The sequence below is a fragment of the Bacillus rossius genome, chromosome 18 (genome assembly GCF_032445375.1).
Source record: "Bacillus rossius redtenbacheri isolate Brsri chromosome 18, Brsri_v3, whole genome shotgun sequence".
NCBI lineage: Eukaryota > Metazoa > Arthropoda > Insecta > Phasmatodea > Bacillidae > Bacillus > Bacillus rossius.
The window spans coordinates 28965871-28987408 of record NC_086345.1 but is presented as its reverse complement, the minus strand read 5'-3'; the positions used below and the strand labels follow the sequence as shown (position 1 = coordinate 28987408).

At 40.7% G+C, this 21538-nt stretch overlaps 2 protein-coding genes across 2 annotated transcripts in view; one reads left to right on the top strand and one right to left on the bottom strand.

Annotated features, from left to right (window-relative positions):
* LOC134541248 (regulatory-associated protein of mTOR) overlaps positions 1 to 14810 on the top strand; it is a 56468-nt gene extending 41658 nt beyond the window's left edge. The window contains 3 exon segments of the mRNA XM_063384522.1: positions 844 to 997; positions 2187 to 2303; positions 2904 to 14810. Of these exon segments, the coding sequence (XP_063240592.1) occupies positions 844 to 997; positions 2187 to 2303; positions 2904 to 3096 (464 nt within the window). The 3' untranslated portion in view covers positions 3097 to 14810.
* Positions 14553 to 15303, bottom strand: LOC134541251 (EKC/KEOPS complex subunit Tprkb-like). Its single transcript, XM_063384525.1, has one exon. The coding sequence runs from the start codon at positions 15199 to 15201 to the stop codon at positions 14674 to 14676; it is 528 nt and encodes a 175-aa protein (XP_063240595.1). The 5' UTR covers positions 15202 to 15303; the 3' UTR covers positions 14553 to 14673.
* Between the last annotated feature and the right edge of the window lie 6235 nt (positions 15304 to 21538).

Here is a 21538-nt window from a genome sequence, read left to right as displayed (position 1 = left end):
GAAGAAAAAGTCTCTTATCCAGAAAATTATTAAAAATTCTAAAGTTTTTTTTTGTTTCCTAGCATTTTTCGTCACTCATTTTCTAAGAGGATGTTTTGATACTTAAAGCAGTTTACTATTTTAACAAGTTTTTGGGTTACTGTGACATTGTTGAACGGTTGGTTATGTTGCTAGATTAAAAATACTTCAAAACAGGAAGGATAGTTGGTTAGGTTCAGCTACACAGGTATATTCTAAATTGATACATTGGTAATGTACTCAAGTATTTTTAACGTACCTAAACATGGCTTGACACATTTTTAATGTTGGCTCACTCACTTCTCAATGCAATGGTTAACATGCTTAGCACGTCAACACGTAGCACAGTCGTGTATAAGTGGAGACGGGAAAATTTTGCGAGTTCATTTCGTGATAAGCTAAAAATTCAAATAATTATACCGTTGTGCTGCTTCTCCTATTTGTTCAACTGTTAACATGTAGGACTATTTGGCCAATCAGAGACCAGCAATCAATCAAAGAAAGTCTCCAACCACAAGTTACCCACTTGAGACCCCTCAAAATTCAGCACCCCGTGAACGGGCGCCGTTTTCCCAAGTAGGCGGAGGATCGCGGAGTCTATCCTGGAGGTAATTGAACTGGCGAATTTTTCCAGTCTCTATGTATAAGTAATTAATTAACTGTAATTTGAACAGTTTTGTGTAAATAGTCTTCCTCCAGCACAATACCCATTATGGATGTCGAGAAAGGTAACCAGACCTCCACACGCGTGGCCGAGGGATCGTAACGAGCCTGGCCCGGACCGGCGGGTGGCACGGTGACACGGGGGGCTGCTCCTTGTCGCAGAGTCGTCGCTGATGCTGGCCGGCTGCGAGGACGGCTCGGTGCGCCTGTTCGACGTGCGTCTCCCGCCCCACGAGGCGCGCGTCATGACGTGGCGCGAGCACGGCGCCTGGGTGGTGGCCGTGCACCTGGACGCCGGCACGGCCATCAGCGGCTGGTGAGGCTCGCCGACGTCGCGTCGCGGCAGTCGGCGTGCACTTTTTGACATTCGACTGTTTGTTAAGAGTATGTGCCGCTGTGTGTGTGTGTGTGTGTGTGTGTGTGTGTGTCCGACGATGATGTTACCGCAATTTGATGTGTACGTCGTGCGTTAGCGGACGTCGAAGCACGAACGGGTGCGTTACGCATCTTCAGATGGCAAACCAGCGGCAGGGATGGTCCCCGCCAGCGGTCACTGAACCCTCCCCCCCCCCCCCTTCCCTATCTTTTAACGCATGAGGGTGGTCGGTGGCGTAGCCGAGATTTGTGTGTGTGGGGGGGGGGGGGGGGGTAGAGAAGCATCCCCCTCTCCCCCCTGTATTAAAGCGGGTTGGGGGGGGGGGGGGTCCATGGAGGTCCTCCCCCCGAAAAAAAAAATTGGATTTTAAGGTGTAAAAAAGTGCTACTTTAGCAGTTTTCGGTTCTTAAATTTAAATATTGCAATGGTAAAAAAAAATTTAATTAATTTTAATATGAAATTTTTTTGAGTGATGATTAAGAAATTAATTAAAGATTTGGTGCTAAGGGGAAGGGTGGGTGGGTTTGAACCCCTAAACCCCCCCCCCCCCCCCCCCTCGCTATGCCCCTGAAGGTGGCACCATTTTCAAGTCTGACCGGGGGCGCCAGTCAACTTTAGCTACGCCACTGTGACGAACGACTGGTGTTGGTGTCGGTAGACTTTTGGACATTCGACTGTATGTTAGACTTTGTGTGTTTGTGTGTGTGTGCACGTGACTGTGTGTGTTATGCGTTAGCAGACATTGAAGCATGAATGAATGAATACGTTACGTATCTCCAGATGTTGATGTGGTGTTGTGTGTTATATTGATGCATAGTTTGTATTGTCAGTAAACATTGCTGTGTGATAATGTGCTGTTAAAACACTACTTTGCAACTATTTTTTACATGTAGGCAGACTTTGGAGCATGAATGTGTGTATTACGTATGGCTTTGTGTTGCGTATCAGCAGAAGTTGACTAATCACTTGTATTATTGTCAATACTAGTGGTGTGTGGCTGTGTGTTTTGCGTCTTAGCAGTCATCGAAGCACGAGTGGAAAGGTTTCGTGTCGCGACGCGTTGGCGAGCGGCTGTTTTTTTCCGCGCCTGCAGACGTTTCGACTGATGTTAGCGCGTGCTTGCTTCCAGTGTCGCAGGCGACGTGCGGATGTACGACCTGCGCCGCAACTGCTCTGTCTCGATGTGCCGCACATCCCAGGGCATGACCGCCATGGCTGTGCACGATGCTGCCAACGTGTTCGCCTGGTGAGTGGCTTCGCTTGTCTCCTCCCCCTCTTCAACCTCGCCGGCTCTTGCCGGCTGGACCTGACCCCTCTTCCTCGGGAATTATCGTAAAAGAATTTTTAAATGCTTTTAACGCTACTTAGTGTTGGAAAAACCTCAAAAGGAAAAAAAGGAAATTCTGAATGTTTCGTATGCAAAGTCACAAAGAAACTAAAAATGTCAAACATTATTACTAGAGACCTGAAAAAATTGTGATGGTTCATTTCGTGCTATGCTAAAATTCAAATAATTATGTATACCTTAGTGCTGCTTCTGTCATTGGTCCACTGTTAATCTGGAGGACCGAGGGCCAATTCGAGACACTCACTCATAGAAGTTTCGAATCACAGGCCAACTAGTCGAGACGACTCACAAGTCAGCTAGCCAATGAACAGTTGGCATTCGCCCGAGTGTGTAGAGGATATTGGAGTCCATCCTGGAGGTCATTGAACACGCAAATTTTTTCCGGTCTCTAATTATAACATCTAGTGTATTTGTAATTATAAGTTTCAGTAATGGATGTTGAGGCCGGGTCTCGCAGTGTCCACGGTGTGACGGGGTTGTGGGGTCTCTTGCCCGCAGCAGCGCCGTGAGCCAGCACATCGGGGTGTACTCGGCGGGGGGCGCGCCCCTGGGCACCATCAGGTACCACGAGGGCTTCATGGGGTCCCGCATCGGCGCCGTGAGCTGCCTGGCGTTCCACCCGCACCGCGTCTGCCTGGCCGCGGGCAGCGACAGCTCCCTCAGCGTGTACGCCGCCGACCCCAGGAGATGACACTCCTCGGGCCACTAGCTGCGCGGCCTGCCGGCGTTCGCGCTCGCCTAGCCCCCCGCACTTTCGCTCCGCCCGCGCGGCGCCGTAGGCGCAGGCGTCTCCCGCGTGCTTCCTTCTCCGCGTGAGCGGAGCGCCGGTTCACCGCCGTCGTTTTCGTCTGACTTGATGTCCCGTCGACAGCGATGTCATTAAAAGTTGATCCGTCCGTCCGTCCATCAGCGAGCCGAGCGATTCGCAATTATCCGCACGGCTGCCAAATCCTGTACCACTTTGATGCTGGCAACTAACTGACCAGAAGGCTTAAACAGTGGTGAAAATTTCTCTTGCACAGGTAGACTAGATTGACAGTCATGAATGTCAGACATTTATGAATCATTTATTTTATTCGTAATTAATTACAATTCTATGTCTCGGTCGATTGTTATACTATACAAATTTCAAGATTTGTTTAAATGTTATTTAAAAACATTTCATGGAAGCAGCTAAACAAATAGACGAACTTCAAAAGCTTTCAAAGATGGTAAAAGTAGTCGGCGATAAGTAGGTGTCTTGCTAACATTTTATGAGGTTTGTAAATTTGTCAGTCTATCGAATGTTTGAGCTTGTTAAGATTTTGATTTGGTGGACGAATGGTAATTTTTTTAGGCCTTCTGATGCGCTTGAGACCACGGGATGGACGGACGGATGGGAAACGGACCATCGCCCACAACACAGAACAGAGACATATCGGGGGAGGTATCTGACCCATTCCAGAAGATGGATGTCTAGAGCGGTTTTGCAGAACCGTGGGAGTAAAAAAAAAATCTGATTGGACGGACGGTGATTCGTGCCTAGGTCCTTAGAGGGAAAACCGAGTCCAGTTCCTCACCACCGCACACGTGCGTTCGTGTCGTATCGGCCGGAACAGCTTCTGCAGAAGTGATTGGCACTGGTAGACTACGGCCCTCTGGAAACCTAAATTGGATTGCGGTTATGCACTATTTACAACAGAATAAGCTCTGAATGGTTGCTGAGGATTAAAATTCTTAAATAAATTATTCATAGTTCAGTAAAAGTTGATACATTTTGCCATCTTAATGAGTTTTTTTTTTTGTGGTCCATCAACAGTTGTATTTTTCTTCGTAAAAGGAATAGCCAATTAAAAAAAAAAAAGTTTAATTAAAAGAGAAATGACTGCCAAATCAATACGTGGGGAAAAGAAGGACGATTTCAGTGGGCTGTGTACCACGTATTTGGGCTTGAATCTTGCTCGTAAATTTGAATGAGCCCAGGGGTTTGGGCTTGAATCAGCAACCCTAGCCATACGAGCACGACGTTTTAGCAATCACCGGGGTTTTTCGTGTTTTCTTTTTTCCGCAGCTGCGCTTACGTGAGGAAGGTCCGAAGGCAGGAGAACTCCGGATGATTTGACGGGCTCCCATCCGCTCGGGCGTAACTCGGAACCGTGTCGACAGCCCGGCTCGGTCCGTCGACGACCGCCGTGGTGGCTACACTGCAGGCAAGTGTGACAGAGTTGGCTCGTGAGAAGCCCCTGAGCTGCGAGAATATAAAAAATATGTTGAGGCAATGACTTTCCGAAGCTTCGCGCGTCCAAACGAAACACGAGTCGCGTGAGATTGAAACAATACAATACTGAAGTCTGCTGCGTCCTGTTGAATCAGATGAAGCTAGTATTCTGTTCCTCAGGAATCCATAGCATAGTCAGTATTTCGAGTGTTCGTTGTCTTATCTTGTGAGGGTTCTTGATTGCGTATCTTTTCCACCGCTGTTTCCATTTCTGGTTGTTATTTTCAGCAAATGGTTTATGAATGCATCTCAAACTTCCATCAGGTAACGTATCCGCTGCGTAAGTTATTGGCTGAATGTTCGTAGGAACAAGGGAGAGGTTTGAATGAAGTGAGGTATTTCCTCCGAGTCTCCTGTCCTCTTTGTTAGCGACTTTAAGAAGACCAAGCGTATGTGTGTTTCACATTCGTGGACATGCTCGTAGCATTTTTAGCTCGTGCTCTGCTGTCGTTTCTCCTGGCTCTGCGTGGCCTACACAAGTCGGACGAACTTAAGACGGCCGTCTAGACGCAACTCGGTGCTGGGCGCTGCCATGATCCACCAATTTCCAGGTGAATTTTTTTAACTTCCGTCGTCGCGGAACACTCTTAGTTTGTTACGTACACTTACGCTGTCGGGAAACGCCTGCGCCTGTCGTGTCGTGTTTTTTTTTGCGCTTGCGACACTTTCCACGTTTGAAGCAAGCGTTGAGGTAGTTTGTGTGCGTCTTTGGATTGGAAGCACACCTAAAAGTTTGTTCAACTCGTTTAATATTGTGTATTCCCAGGGACAAGATTCTATGGTGAATTGCAATTGAAATTTTTAAATCATGCAGAAATGTTAGTAAGTAAAACCACGTAACACCTAGATGGAGTATGATGCACCATTTACATCACATTTTCGTCAAAATGCCAGCCAAGCTTAATTTCTAGCTATAAAATCTTGTCTCTGTTCATTGCTCGTGAGTGTTCATGCTTGTGAATGGCAGGACCTTGCGACAGCTTTTGTAACGAGTTTAGCGTGTTTGTTGGCTCTAGCAACCCTTCCAACCTTTTTTTCTTTTTTTTATAAAATTAAAAAAAAAATACTTCTGTGAAAGTTATTTAAAAAAAGGAGCAATCGTAAGGTTTGATTAAAGGGCAGTAATTCACCCCAGAAAACCAGTGTTGATATTCATGCCACATACTCCGAATATTTCTGTTCGAACCTTGATTGCACGAATGTTCGACTTCAACACGCTTCACGTGGTTGGTCAAGGAAAAAAGAAAAAAAAAATTATCCAGTAAAAAATTTGTTACTAAAATCGATCTTAAATATTTGAGTACGTACCGGGCACACATGCGGCCTTCTACTCGCGATGTTGTTTGTACTTCCCCCACTTTGGTTTGGTCGTTAACCTGTCCTGAGCGGTACTGGAAACTTGGTTGTTTCGTGGTTTCGGCCGGCGAAGTTTTTCCCGAGGAACCGGCGTTGTTTTTCGTGTTCGGGACGACATCGGCGCGCTCGTGGCCTCCCGAGCGAAGTCGGGAACTAGATCGCTCTGTTGTTCGAGTGCCCGATCGCCAAGTTGTGCGCCTGGTAGCTTCCTGGTCGCAGAGTCGTGTGATAATGTAAATAACTGTTTATTATTATTATTATTATTGTATGCACTATGTCGCACTGAAGATATCCACTTGTAACTCGAACCAAAGGACGCACTCCTCGCTAGGGGTTCTGAAGTCTTACTACCAGAGATGTGCGAGTACCCGATATTTTCGGGTACGGTTCGAATCCACAGTTATCCGAACCCGGAATCATTGTACGTACATGGATTCGAACAGTGTTACGAATACTCACAAAAGTTATAAATTAATTTAGTACGGCTCAAAAATACCAGCAGTGAAATATGAAATTAGGCCACTATTACGTAAGTATTTATAATATGATGTATCAAAGAAAGATATGTAAATTAAATAATTAACACAGTGACATTAAAAGAATTTCGAGATTTCGAGAGACTAAACTATAATTATGAATTTCGTCGTATATCAAACTATAAACTAAAAACAATTACATACCTACAAGCAAGAAACGTCTTGGCTATTTATTGGAGGAAAAATGGTTTTGTTTGCTGAAACGTTTATAAAACTGAGATTTCCCTGTGGCGTGCAGTTTATTACGATTGAGTTGGAGAATCGAATATGTTTTGGTTTTCATATTTTAAAGTGTTTATTATTAATTATGTTTACATAATTATAAACATTTCAATATCAGTGTAATAAATAATTGCCAGTAAGAGAGCACACATTATTTTTAAATTAATCTGTTATTTTTAGTTATTCTGTGCTTAATATTCGGAATCGGATTCATATCTCAAATATTGCCAGGGATTCGAATTGAACTGAAAATCAAGGATTCGCACATCCCTACTTATTACCCATGCTTCAGTTGTTGGTTGAAATGTTCATTAGGTGTACATATTTTATTTGTAATTTCTGTTTTAAGACTTCGAGAGTTCAAATCCTGACTGGTACTGACATGCAGTTGAATTTGAATCGTTTTTTCTTTGTAATTGAGGAGCTACTTTTTTTTTTTTTTTTTTTGTTGATTCCTACAAAAAAAAATTTGTGGCTGTAAATGTAATATTTATTTGTCGTAACTTTGTTTTCGCAATAACATTGCTACAACTGCTACGAAGCTCGTTTCCTGCTGGTTTGGTTTCACTTCTATGAAGGTATAAACAGTACTGTAGTTTTTTTTAATTATTATTTCATAGATACATGTTTAATACAAATTTTGCTGTAGGCCTTACTGAAATATTTCATCTTTAATGTTAGCCTAAACCAGAATTATAACTTTTGAAACCAAACCATGCACAATGTGCATAGATATTTCTTATTGTTTACTTTTGTAATTAATTCTTTTGTTTTTGCTGAGTGTATTATGTTGCTAGTAATATTTTCAGAGCACTGCCTACATTGTTCCCAAATGTAGTCAATTTTTTAATTTTATTTTGAGTGATTAATAACCTGTCTCTTTGTATTATATTTCCCCAAATCCAAGACTACCTTAAACTCGATGCAACTTGTGTTACCGGCAAATTTTTTTTTTTTTTTTGTAGTGTCTGTGTAGAAGTGTCTTTATTTCCTTCTGTTACATCACCAGATTGTCTGTAAAAAACTGTTACATCCAAACTTAAGCAACCTGAGGACATAATGTAGGTGGTTGGATACAATATCCGTTCATTCCGGTTGTCTTTGCGCGTTTGCGTTGGAGCACAAAGCTCAACAAGCGCAAAGTTCTTGTAGTCCCCACGCAAGAGTCACGTCGGCACAGCCAGAGCGAGGCAGTAAAACATGCCCGCAACTTCTGTGTGTGATCATTGTAGTAGTATTAATTGAACCATAGATAACGTCGTAGAGCATTGATGTTAATTGCCAGCTTGCAACTGCTAATGCTACTGCAGTTAGGAAAAAAGTTTGTTCACGGTAGCCTTAAAAAAAATATATGCAACTATGCACTGATGTGACATGTCTTTAATGACTTTTCTGTTTTGTGAATTAGTCACGTACCTTGTTTAAACTATTTGGCAAGTACTGTAATTTGTAACTGTATCCTAAAAGTAGGCATTTTAGAACAAATTTTAGTAATTCTTTGTGTAATCTTTTTGTGTTAGTTTGGTTATCTGTATCTCTAATAGTTTTTTTTTTTTTGTACGTGGCATATTGCGTCTGGACTGGTACAAATGTGGCGGATTCCTTTCTCAGTATGATGTGGTTTCCTCTTGTATCACTGTTATAATCCACGACGACTTTGGAGGAACGTTGTCCCACGAGAAGTCTCGTCACCTTGACAACCGACATGTGGGGAGATTCGTGTTTCGGTACAAGTTACGAAGTAAAACAAAGGTTTACAGTAAAACCCATTTTTTGATCATTTCCTGCATAAGTAAGTTTAAGAAATATAGCATTTGAACTATAAATACATACAATTTTACCCTTCAAATAAATCGGATTTTCTTAATACTTTGAGAAACTTCTTAAAAATATTTTGCTGTGTATATTTTTTTTTCTCCTCTTTTCAAAAATCAAAATTGCACTTTAATATGCTCATCACTCAGTATCACTAAATTACTTAGCAGAAGAAAAATATCGGGAAAAAAATGAGTTTTTTTTTTAATATAATTTATTCAAAAACTTTAATTTACTATCATTTGTGTAGTTTTTGAACATTTTTTTTTCCCCCGGACAGAGTGCGGGTCACGTGTTGAAAGATTAGGCCCCACAATCTTGGATTTTTTTAATTTTTTGTTCCGATTTAAGTGTGTATGTGATAAGCCTTATCTTCCCCAGCTGTTGCGCGTTGTTGGAGTCTGAAACACGGGGAGGGAACTGTAACGACGGCCAAGCGTGAAAGGGGGGGGGGGGGGTCAGGGGCACGGAAGTGTTGCTGGGAAGGGACGACTGACGCAAGGGGTCACAGAAATTATTATCAGAATTTGTAAGTAGGAACGTACAGACATGTTTCTGTCATCTTTAGACATACATACCTTTTCCCCCCTCCCCCTTTCAGCCAGTTCACGGTGTTAAAATGCAATCCGACGTGCATATGCATTGTGCACCGTCAAGTTCGAAATCACCGAGCGACCACTAGGCGTACGCGCATGCAATAAGTGGGAAAACTTTAAAATACATTGGAGTCCTGCTAATTCTGAACTGATTGGGGCCAATACCTGTTCGGATTACCGTATTTTTTCAGATTGGCTGAATAATTGCTGTATTGCAACAGCATATAGTAAATAGAGAGGGGCCGCTTACAAAAGCATGACTGTGAAATGGGTTTGATGAAAGTAAACTTCAAAAATATGTTTTATGTAGGCCAAAATATGGGAAGTACACAACATGCAAGCACACCTTTCGGAGCTGACTTGTGTCTGTTAAAACCCCGTGTGAAAAATCCTCCGCCCCCCCCCCCCCCCCCCCTTTCCTTTGAATCATGCAGATTTGAGCCCCTGCGAAACACCATTTGTAAAATCATCCGGACTAGCCTTATGTTTTATTTAATGTACCGTAATATTGCTCCAGTTTTTAGATGAAAAACTCAAAATACTTGCAGAGAAAAAAATATGTTAATACTAATTGTACTTAATAAAATGTTAAATTTGAGTCTGTGAATAATTGTCATAGTTATGTGCAAACATGGAGTGAATTTCATGTCAGCTACCACAGAAATGTTCTACCATTTGGTGACAAAAAAAAAATATCACTGTTTGCTTAACCATCCAGAATTCATTCTGAAACCACGTACACCCATTTTTATTTAAGTTAGTGGGGAATATTCTTAACTGTGCTGAAGTTTATAAATTAGAAGATGGCAAACGAAACAGCGATAGTGGCTGACAGCGTTAGTTGAAGCTCACTTTCGCCTCGGTCGTCGGTAGCTGTAGTACCTGCGACGTGTTGCAACGTAAGGGAATAAGCATTGAAATAGCAAGACTCAATCCGCCTTAATTTCGCGTTGGAAAACTGTCCTTGTGTCGCGAGAGTGCTCATTGGGCGGGAAGCGTGTGTCGTCGGGGATTACCTTTGTCGTGAAGCGCAAGACTTGCTTCGTGCTTGCGTCAGGCCGTGGAAACACGTAGTTCTTAGCCTTCGTGCTTCCGGCTAGCATCGTCAGCACAGCTTTCGCGGGCTTCACAGTTTCATCGATCTCGCTTCCTTCTACACGTGTGCTAATTAAAAAAAAAAGTAATAATAATAACAGTGCTTGTATGGATAAGTGCATTTAATTTCTTATTTTCATTCTTTGTACAATGGTAATTAGAATCATGTAGGATTTAGCATTGCTTTTTATTAATTTTTAGTGACAGTTTTTCTCAGAAATGTGCGTAGCAAAGTGCCATATGTAGTCGTTAAATCTTGTAAAAAAATTATTTTTTTTGTGATGAAGTAGTTCCTGTTTTCTGTGTAATATATATTTTGTATAGGTTTTAGAGTTTAGACTTTTTTTAACATGTTAATTTTTTTGCTGTCATTTAAAAGGTAGCTTTCAACATTTTACAGTACAACATTTACCTCATATTCTGGGTTACTATGTTAGTAAATTATACTCATGTCATAAAAATGACATGAATTAAAATGTCTGTTGTGCAGTTTTATTCTTGTAATGTACCTAGTTTTTTTATGTATCATCAATTTTTTTTTTTCAAGAAGACTTACCTTTTAACAATTTTTTTTTGTCATAGGATCTTTAATTACCTTAATTGTAAAGGAAATGTTAAACTACAGAACATCATTGTATCGTGCTCAAAATACTAGCTTGGAGGGAATTTTTTTCCCCCCGTGTTCTAAATTATTTTCTGTTATCCTGGAATGTAAAGATAGAATTAACAGCTGTGTATTTATTTGCAGCTATGGATCTTGTGTAATATCTTTATTTGTACATAATTTTATTGAAATATGTATATTAAAAGAAATCAAAGAATTTTTTTATTAAAATAAAGCACTTTTTTTCTCCCCCCATTCGTTCACTACCCTGTTTGAAGTTTCAATCGAGAAGAGCTGTTAGGCAGATTTATATTTCAGGTGTTCTCTACTCTGGCAATTTCGTCCAGTAGTACTTTAAAATAAATCATTTAAGTTATGTTACATTGTATTGCATCATGATCCCATGATCTCTAACTATCTAAAACGCTTTGAAGGCATTCAGACAACTATCTTCTTTGCGCCGAGGGCTGACTTAACCATTTTAGTCACAATTTGTCAATTCCTAAGATATACCTAGTATTATTTTTTTTTGTTGTAACTTAACTATTTGTCGTTTTTATTTTCTGTGTGATAATCTTATGCCATAATTATAATGTTAATGCATACTAATTTTTTAACAGTTAAAAGTAAATTTAAAATTTATTTATTTCATAGCCTCGTAGCCATAAAGAATGATGTCCTCTAGAGTGTAGGTACACCTTGAGCCACACATTCAAGGTTTGATGAACTTGAGATATATATATTGTCCACTTCAGTGTATGAACGTACAGAAAGGGCTATAAAAGTACACGAAAAAGATGTAATCTAAACTCAATGCCAACATGATCAAACAGATCCGTGCCATGATGGTTATTTTTTGGCCCCACGCGCAGTCCTTTGAAATACATGTGTAACATCTGTGAGGACTCTATTTTGGATAGTTACTGAGGGTTCCGTGACGAATAACTGTTCAAAGTCTCGCCGGCGTCACGTCACTGGAGTCGAACAACGGGCAGGTGACGCGGTGACGGAACTATGGCCGCTAGCTAACCTGTGATGAGAGACTGCGTGGTTTTTACAAGTTAGAAATAAACTTCCCTGACCACCGATTATTGTTTACATGGATGTCCACACAAATCTGTAGAAAAATTTGCCTGACTTTTCTATGACCAGAATTACAAATTTATCCGACTTTTTTATTTGCGATTTTTGCGATTTTTTAAAAGAAATAAGGATAATCCAGCCTCTGCCATTCCTATAACGGCCCAGTTCAAACAGAACTTTGCATCGCCATTTTACAGTATGTGTGACTGCACCACAAAATCATTTGGACGAAAAAAGTTTGTTCAGAGTGTGGGGCACGGTATTTAGCCAGAGGAATTTTCATTTCTCCTCCAGGTTCTGAAGTAGATTCCCTGATCAGTTTCAACATCCTTGACTTTTCCCCTTACTTTCCAGAATGTGGTCATCCTGATTTGAATGCCAATAACTATCAAAAAATCAAAAATTTAAAAATCTTGACTCGTATGTATACCACACTTCACCACTGCAACAGGCGACTATCAATTAAACGCTCTACTACTGATACGCTTGCGAGCAAAAAGAAGTGGGACACTTCGATGCATGTTGGGTAGGGCCGTAAGGATGTGCACTTGAAACCGGTACAGATCAAAATAAGTCTCCGCCGTAACTTCAGGTTCCCGTTAATCCTGTAATTAACAATTTGTAATTAAAAAATAGTTATTAAAAAAAGGTTTTTCCTGACTACCGGAGAAATTCCCTAACTTGGTTAAGCGTCTTGTGATACTCGTATATTGGGGATTCTCTTAGAGTCAACCACAGGTCATGACTAACCACTGAATGACTAAGAGGGAGTGGGTGGCTATGATGCTGGGATGGATTGCCTCAGCCTCCTCAAAACATTTCCGAGTCGCGATGAAATGGCGTGTCCATTTCCCTCGTGTCGGTGGTGACCCAATCCCACATCAGCGAGTAGTTTCCGTGAATGAGAGGGAAGCAGCGTCACTCTGAGGAAACCCGCTCGCTCCCAGCGTCAGAGTTTCGCACTCGTAAGTTCGAGCTGGAACTACACCCCGCCAGGAGTGGAGCGTAGCCAGCCCCAGCCAGGGATGACACCCCGTTGTGACACCTGCTCTCCGCGGGACGCCCCGTCGTGGTGTGTCGTCGGCGACTGTGACCCCAGGACTGCGGGGACGTGCGTCACGGAATCCACGGAAGCGGAAGTGCGAGTCCTGGTCAGGTACGAAACAGATGCACAGTAAAACATTGGAACAGATATAAAAGCAAGTAGGGCATGAAACAGAGGAATTTTTTTAGTCGAGCAGTCTGATTGCGTGCCAACTATTGATTTTAAAAAAAAATTATAATGTGCACGTGGAGTCCAGACCTGGCAGAAGTGAAACTTGTTGCTTATTAGGTATAGATAGAGATAAATTATTAGTATTTTTTTTTATTGAACAAGGGATAATAATTGAGAAAAGTAAGGATGTTGGTTTGATCACAAATGAAAAAAAAATGCCACTTTTTGCACTCTGTACTGTCGCATCAGTAAACTGGCACTTTTTGGCTGTTTATTCCTGCGTTCGTTGCCTTTGATAATACATCTTACCTGCTTCTGACTCATTATTTTTAGGGAGGATGTTAAATCATGATCACCTGAATAAATTGAAAGAACAAAAAAAACACTCCCATCGAACATATGACAAAAGTTAATCTACATGCCCCTCGTCCAAAAAAAAATATTTGCACACACCAGTTTTTAGTGTAATTGGAGCATGACATGTCCCCCCCCTCCCGTCCCAGATTACTGTCATCGGAGGATTTCCGTGAATTTTCCAGGATTTCAATTGAATCCCCTTACTGTTTCCAACTTGCATGGGGAAAACATTAAGAGAATAGTGACAACAGAGTTGCCTTACTTTGGAGGTATGTCATGTTCTAAGTAATAAGCGATGTGAAACGCTTGTAAGGTTGGCTACGTAGAGAAACTTGCTTGTACTCCACTTTAACAGAAGGCTGCATCCAAAATAAAATCTATAAAAATTAGTGATTTCATATTTTATTCTTTTTTTTTAATAACCTGTAAAATGGCATGTTTATAGGTTATGGTTTTCATAATGAACATGCAGTGTAAAATAATTGTGCCAACTGTGGGAAGTTTTTATTTTTATTTTTGGAAAACTGTAATATGAAGCATGTCTTGATTATGTTCTCTGTGCACATTTACATGATCATTATCTAATGGAATGTTGGTGATGTTAGTTCAGTCACAGTAAGATGGTAATAATCATCATGGTTTCTGTGTTTTGAAAATAAGGAAGTTATTATATAGTGTGGTTGAGCTTCAGCTAGATTTCAAACCTTTCAGTCATCTCACTGCATGTCGTTTAGATTGTGAAAGTTGTCGCAAAGGTGAACTCTACAAGGTTAGGTTTTCACGTGTGTTCCTGATTCTTGCAAAATAAGAGGTAAGTTGGGTTGGATCAGCTAAATTAAACACGTTCTATACATAATACATAATTAACTTGTCTGGTATAACCTAGTTAACTATTTACATGATTTCTGCAGCTAACCTAACAACCCTTTGAAATAGTAAATTACTTGATATATCGTGAAGGCTCTTTGCAAAATGATTAGGGAAAATGCCAGGAACTATGAAAGAAATAATTTTCCATTTTTCATTCATTTATTTTCCTTGACAATTACCGGAAGTAAATTATTACAGAGATCAATAATTAATATATAACATTGTGCACCACATTTGTATTTATTGGTTAACATGGGGAGCTCACATAATATCTGAAGTAGAAATTCGTGTTACAACAGAGTTGAGCAATGATGAGGCATTTTTCTCAGAGTCCTTGATACCGTACGTTTTCTTAATCAAACCTTCGTCCGAAAAGTCAGTTATCTCATCCAATGGACACTGTTCGCCTTCTATAACCTGCAAAGTGGAAAGCGTGGCACTTTCATTTTCTTTTCCTATAAATGCCACAAGTATGTTCTTATCATCATCGTGCACTCCAAACTTGAGTAGGGATTGAGAGATGTTCTTAGAACTGGAAAGGTTATACAGTACTTCCGTAAATAGGGTTTTCGTCTTCATCGTCCCAAGCTTGTGGTTAATGACGGCTTTGTTCGCCGCGACAACAATCTGGAAAGGGTGAACTATCATGCAAGGCTTTATGATGCAACATTTCAAACTCCCGTCCATCACACGCTTCCTCAGTTGGGGTACATTTTGAACGTTTTTAAAAAGCACCAACGAAAGGGTCAATCCACTTGATGTGTCTAATGTCTCTCGAAATACGTGCATTTTTCCTACCAAAATTTACCGTATGATGTTTAATCAAACGGCATTGTTTTCAATAAAACAGTCACGACAATGCACAAATTCTGTTTCGAATATACGATCGGCTAACTGGACACAAAATCGTGTTTTAAACTATATACAAATCATACTCGCTTGTTTTAGTAATGCAATCAAAACATCCGGTTGTCTGCTCTAAATATCCATAGACGAAGTAAAATCGGGAGCCACTTTAAAATTGAAGCGGAGATGTATGTTTACTAACCTCATAGTCATTGAGTAAATAACATTTTGGAATGAATAAATGTTTTGGAATTTGTGGGTATGTAACAACATGCAAACAATTATATTTGAGAGAGTAGGTTTGTTTTACTCAAAGTCTATTTTTGATCTGTTAACTTTCGAGGCATCCTTGCCTGTTTAACTTGCCAGAAACACAATGGTGGATGGCTGTTTTACTCGAGAGGGCAAGATGCTCTCAAGTCAATCAGTTCATGCCCTCGATGCTGCTCCTCTCGGCGAAGAATTGCGTGGGCAATTCGTCAGCTTGTTGTTTCCGCGCGATCATCTACTTCTGTGTTGTTTGTAATAGTGTATTGTGATTTTTATAACAATGAAGAACTTATGTATCACATTACAAATGACAATAATGATCTATATTTATATTGCATTATATTTCACAATTATTGTATTTTTCAAAAATGCCTCGTTTAGTGCCAAGATTTATTTACTCCTAACTCTTACAACTCCTAAGGAGTAAAATTAATGTAGCGAAAACTTCCATGTTAAATGTATATTGCAATATGCAGACAGCTGTGGAACGTCTGAAGCTAAGTGTTTGGTACCACGGATAAAATATGAACTAAAAACTTGTGCATGCATGTGCGCAGTAGCGAGCTGTCACACACACAAACATAGAGCATTCAAATTGCCAATTTGCCAACTAATTTTGTGGAAGGTTATAAGTTTAACCGTGTGGATTGTAAATATAAAATAATAACCTGGAACAGGACATGCACCCTTGTCTACCCGGGTGCACACATGCTCCAGGAAAAAAACAAAACCATTCAAGATATCCGATTGGAGTCTGTTCACGAAATAAATTTAAGAATTCGCTGAAGGCCAACATACAGATTTAAGTTTTTTAAACTGTATTTTTAGAATAGTTAAGATGGATAAAAGGTGAGTTTCCAGAGTAAATTTTAGGCATAAAACAATCGGTGTAGATTTTTGAAAGCACCTATGGGACTTGCATTATCGCAGTACACATTTATCTTCGTTTCTCCGCCATTTAATGTTACGGTCACGGCTCACATGCGCGACGAGAAGACTGCGCGCCAGTCCAGAGCGCAGACACACCCCTGACGAAGCGGGCGCCCTAAAGACCAAACACGCTCGAAGCGTGTTGGCTGACGGGCGGCCTTGTTAATGTTCGCAGGTGGGTTTCTGCGAACAACCTCTCCCCGCCCGGGCGGGAGAAAGTTAGTGACCTCAGCCGCGGGACGGAAGAAGCGCGTGGTGTTGGGGTGATGTGTGCCGGCATTCCTCCCAGACGCGCCCATGCCACTTTCTACCCGATCAGTTCTGTCCGGCCATCGGCTCCGCTCGGCCGGTCCCGTCAGTGCTGCGGTCATTAGGCTGGTTCACAGTCGAGAAAAATAACTGTAACAGTAACATCAGGTTGTGCGCATAATACATAACCGCCATGTTTTCCAACGTACTGATTCACAGTCGTGTGCACAGGAGGGATATATATATATATTATATATCTTTTACAGATCCATGGCGTAACAACCAATGAGACTAGAGTAGGAAGCCATCTTGGAAGGACTAGAGATATGTTTATATTTATCACTCATAGTGTCGCAAGGAATCGTTGAGATATTACAATGCTCAGGTGTGATTCCTGTTTAAATAATTAGTTAATGCTATTACTTATAAATCACTAGCAAAAATTGTAAATTTAAAAAAAAAATGGGTCGTGGTTAGAATGGTTAACTCAAAAATTTATATACCCTTATTTATTTATTTTATATGTGGAAAACCTGTATTTATCAGTGGCTTGCAGATGTCACGGGATAATCATTTGGAGGTTAATATAGTTACTAACACCGCGAACAGATGTCGGATTCATCGCGAAATTTCAATGGCTGAAATTAACAGTGAGATTTAATTTGCGAACCTACATTATACAGTCGTGCGCATGGATGCTGTGCGATAGTTTTTTTCTTTTATTTTCTTTTTTTAATTGGGAAACCCAGCCTTACTCGCAACCCTGGTATGTCTGCAACCCTACTGTCACTTTTGGCCATCGCGGAAAGTCACAGGAAATTGTATCATCATTTTTATTAATTAACCAGCTGTACCGGCCCCATCTTGCAGAGGCTCAGTCTGGTCGAATGGGAAAGAAAGAAAAGAGAAAGCACCATTTTTGTTTTTTAATTGCCAAATAAGTTTCACTTCTATCTCACGTACTGAGTTACACGCGCTCATTTTTTTTGACGTATCAATGTCTAATAAATCGATGAACGCCGGCTGCACGCACGAAAAAGTGTCCCGTAACGCACATTGTCCCGTTACGCTGTGGCCCGTTACGCTCATTGTACGCTTGCGCCGCATCTATCTCTCTTCCACTCGATTGGAACAACCTTCCATTAGACTTTTTCGAGGCACATTAAACTTTAAACACTCCCATTCGTTTCCTACTTTTCCTATCATCGTCCTATCCTTAACAGAATAACACAGTTTGGAAGAAGTTAAATAGCAAACATGTATAAAAGTTATAGTTAAAATAATCTCTTCGTTAAAGTAATAAACATATTTGAATTAATGAGTGCAAATAAAAGTAAATTTATCAATTAAATTGTAGATTTCATTTCACTACTTCTTGGTATCTATACAAAATAGTGATAATTCAATAAAAATGATTAAATTTTATTCATAAAAGTGTGCATTCATTTCATAAATGTTTTGTTATGACGTCACGTTAAACTATCGTCCGTAAACCGACTTTACAGACAACCAATTATTTTTATTGATTCTTTAATATTTTTAATATATATAAACACGCGCGTATGTAAATGCAACATTGTATCAAAATTTCAAAGCAATCGATGAAAAACTTTCGGGGATTAGCTATTTTGTACTAACGAAAATTTACAATTTTATTTATATATATTTTAAAATAATTATTATTTTATTATTAATATTAAGGCGTTTGCTTCTATTTGGAACTTAACTTATCTTCATCTATAAATGTTTCTCATAAATAAACCCATTCAAGATTATATTTAATCGGCAACATATCTATACAATTTAGAGATACTTAAATGTTTTACCAATAATTCGTCGTATCATCAATACATTTTGTGTAGGCACTGAACTCAATTTTGCAAACTAAGTAGCTCTGTTTTTTTTTATTATAAACCACTATACAATTTCAATTGAGTTCTTTGTACTATTTTTTTTTTTTTTTACTGTGTACATTTGGGTAACTTATTGGAAGATCGTACATACGTGTGGATTATACCTAGAATAAACATAGTATAAGTTCGGAACAGTTAAAGTACGTAAACTTGTATTCTTTCACGGTCACCGTTTTGAAGGCTATCTTGATTTGCGAGACAGCTACGTCCGGTTTGCAGAGTGCACCGATGTTTCTTTCTGCGCTGCAGCAGGGCATCTTCAGGGTTAAAAGTTATCTTAGGTCAGGACCACCGGCGTCTTCTCGTATGCCACTGAGGTGTCTGTATGTTTGTAAGGCCAGAACCGGACCTGTCGTAACTCTCTGGGTGCTTTCAATCATCAACATTATTTAGTCGTTTTCTATTGTAGAAAAACCTTAAAACATTTTTATTTTATTATATTTTACTTCCTCGGATAAATCATGTAGTAACTTTTTTAAAAGAAGAAATATCAAACAAATTAATGTTTGGTAAAAATAAATAAAATAATTCAAAACTTATTTTTAGCTATTATATTTGAAAAATAAATATTTTATTTTCAGCTTAGCTTATCTTATTTAGCTTAGAGTTTGATAGTTATAATGTGATTAATTGTGTAATTCTATACGCTACACGTTTTGATGGCACTTAAACAACTGTCCGAACTCTTTGCTCAGCCCAAATGTTATTTGTTTTCATTACACTTTTAACCTCATGTGTATTACATTGAATATATATTTAGCACATTGACCAACTAATAGCTACTTTCAGCACATTCAGGATTGATTAAAAACAGAGCGGACCCTACAACCAATGCGAGATGTTGCCCACGTGAGGTAATGGTATGAGTGGAACAGGTTGGCGATAATATAGTACGTGGCTACCTTACGAGCTACCTTGAAAGCAAGCGCGGCTCCAGGAGGGGGGCGGTGGGGGGGGCGACAGCCCCTCCCGAGACCAATTTTATTGATTAGTGTATATTTATGTTTACTTAAATATTTATTTTCATATGTTAGACTTTTATCTCATCAAAAGTTGCACGTAGCTGCTAAGGTTCTGTATTTGAAACCTGTAATTTGTAAATAATATTCCAAGGCCAATATATGACCACTTTAATTTTTTTTTGTAACTACGACCTTTCTTTGTGCGATAGCCCCTCCCGAAAAGTCATCCCGAAGCCGCCATTGCTTGAAAGAAGCTGCGGCCATTTGATTGGGAGCCCGCTTGCACTCTCTGCGACAGAGCGTCGGAAAGCATCCAGAGTACCCGGAGGCGTCCAGTGTCGCGTCACTAGGACTCAGCGCGCGAGAACACGGACACCCGACTGGCCGGTAGCTGGTCCTCTCTGCCCGCCGACACACATGCCGTGCAGGCCCGCGAGCCGGGGTTACTCGTCTGATAGTGCGTCCAAGTCTCCGAGCCGAAAACCTTTTCATTGTTACTCCTCTGATTGCGCCGAAGTCTCCACACTAGAGCGAGTTAGGGTTACTCGTCTGATAGTAAGGTGAATTCTCTAAGCTGAAACATGCCGGGGTTACTAGTGGCTTAGCTGTTTAACGGCGTGCAGAGTTCTAGGTGTTCAAGATTTTTTTTTTTTTTTTTTTTTTTTTAAGTGTGTGATTACAAGCAATATTTAAGGACCTGTCTTTTTTTTAAGACAGCGAAAAAGTCTAAAACGCGTGTTTTCACGAACGTAGATATAGATATTTAGATATGGGAAAATTCTAATCCTAGCATTGTAAAAGGTAAAGGAAAATTCAGAGAGCCTTTGTCTTTAATAAGTCCCATAGAGTTGCGTCTCCGGCTGGAAAACACAGTTCGGGGTCCAGCACGCAGAGGCGAAGAGACGTGTGATGAACGAGCCAGTGTCGACCTTATTGCCGCAGGTTTTTCTTCCTTAATCCTCGGTCACTTCAGGCCGCCAGACACCTCACAGCGGGGCGTTGTTATTTTTTTTTTGTTTATTAGTCCACGTAATCGAGGTGTCGCGCCTGAAGATCGTGGCCGGCGGGATCCAAGATGGCGGGCCGGGGGGGGGGACGTGAGGGGTGACCTTGACCCCTGTCAGGCCACATCCTCCTGCGGGGAGTGGGAGGGGCAGCTCCACTGACCTGGTAAGAGCGGAAAAGCGGCGGCTGGTATTGGGGGCAGAGGCCCGCCTGGCGCTGCGCGAGTGAAACTCAGGGTCAGGGATGTCCACTTGGCCTCGTGTCCACTCCCCCCCCCCCCCCTCCCTCACCCGCCCAGCCGCGGCGGTGTTGCCAGCTCGCGTCCGTCCGTCCGTCACGTGACCGGCAGCCAATCAGGTGGCTCGTCGGTCCAGCTTTGGACTTGATTGTTGACGAGGAATTTCATTTAAAATACTGCCCACATTGTTAAAAAAAATGCATTTAACGGTTAATAGTTTCAAAGAGTCCCTTTGTCTTTGTGAATTTTGGTTCACGCCATTCCTAGAGACCGGAAAAATTCGCGGGTTCATTTCGTGGTATGCTAAAATTCAAATATCCAACCACAAGTTACCCACTTGAGACGCCTCAAAATTCAGCACCCAATGAACAGGCGCCGTTTGTCCAAGTAGGTGGAGGATCACGCAGTCTATCCTGGAGGTCATTGAACTCGCAAATTTTTCCAGTCTCTAGCCATTCCGTTGCATTCACCAAATGCCACATACTGAGATAAAAAAAAATATTCATACGAAGGAATTTTGTATTGAGTTTAAAAAAAAAAGCCAAGGTTACAAAGTGTTGGTGTGGGTATGACTATTAATAGAAATGAGGAGCTACTTGAGATTAAGCAGGTAGCAAATCGGCGAATCCATTTAAAAACAGAATAGTTTAATATCTGTAGCGTAAAGAGTGGAACCGTGAAGTTTGAGAAGCATATTATCCAGGTGTGGTTCG

What these genes read in the sequence shown, in the direction of transcription:
- LOC134541251 (XM_063384525.1), bottom strand. Translation starts at nt 15,201, where the DNA reads ATGCACGTATTTCGAGAGACATTAGACACATCAAGTGGATTGACCCTT.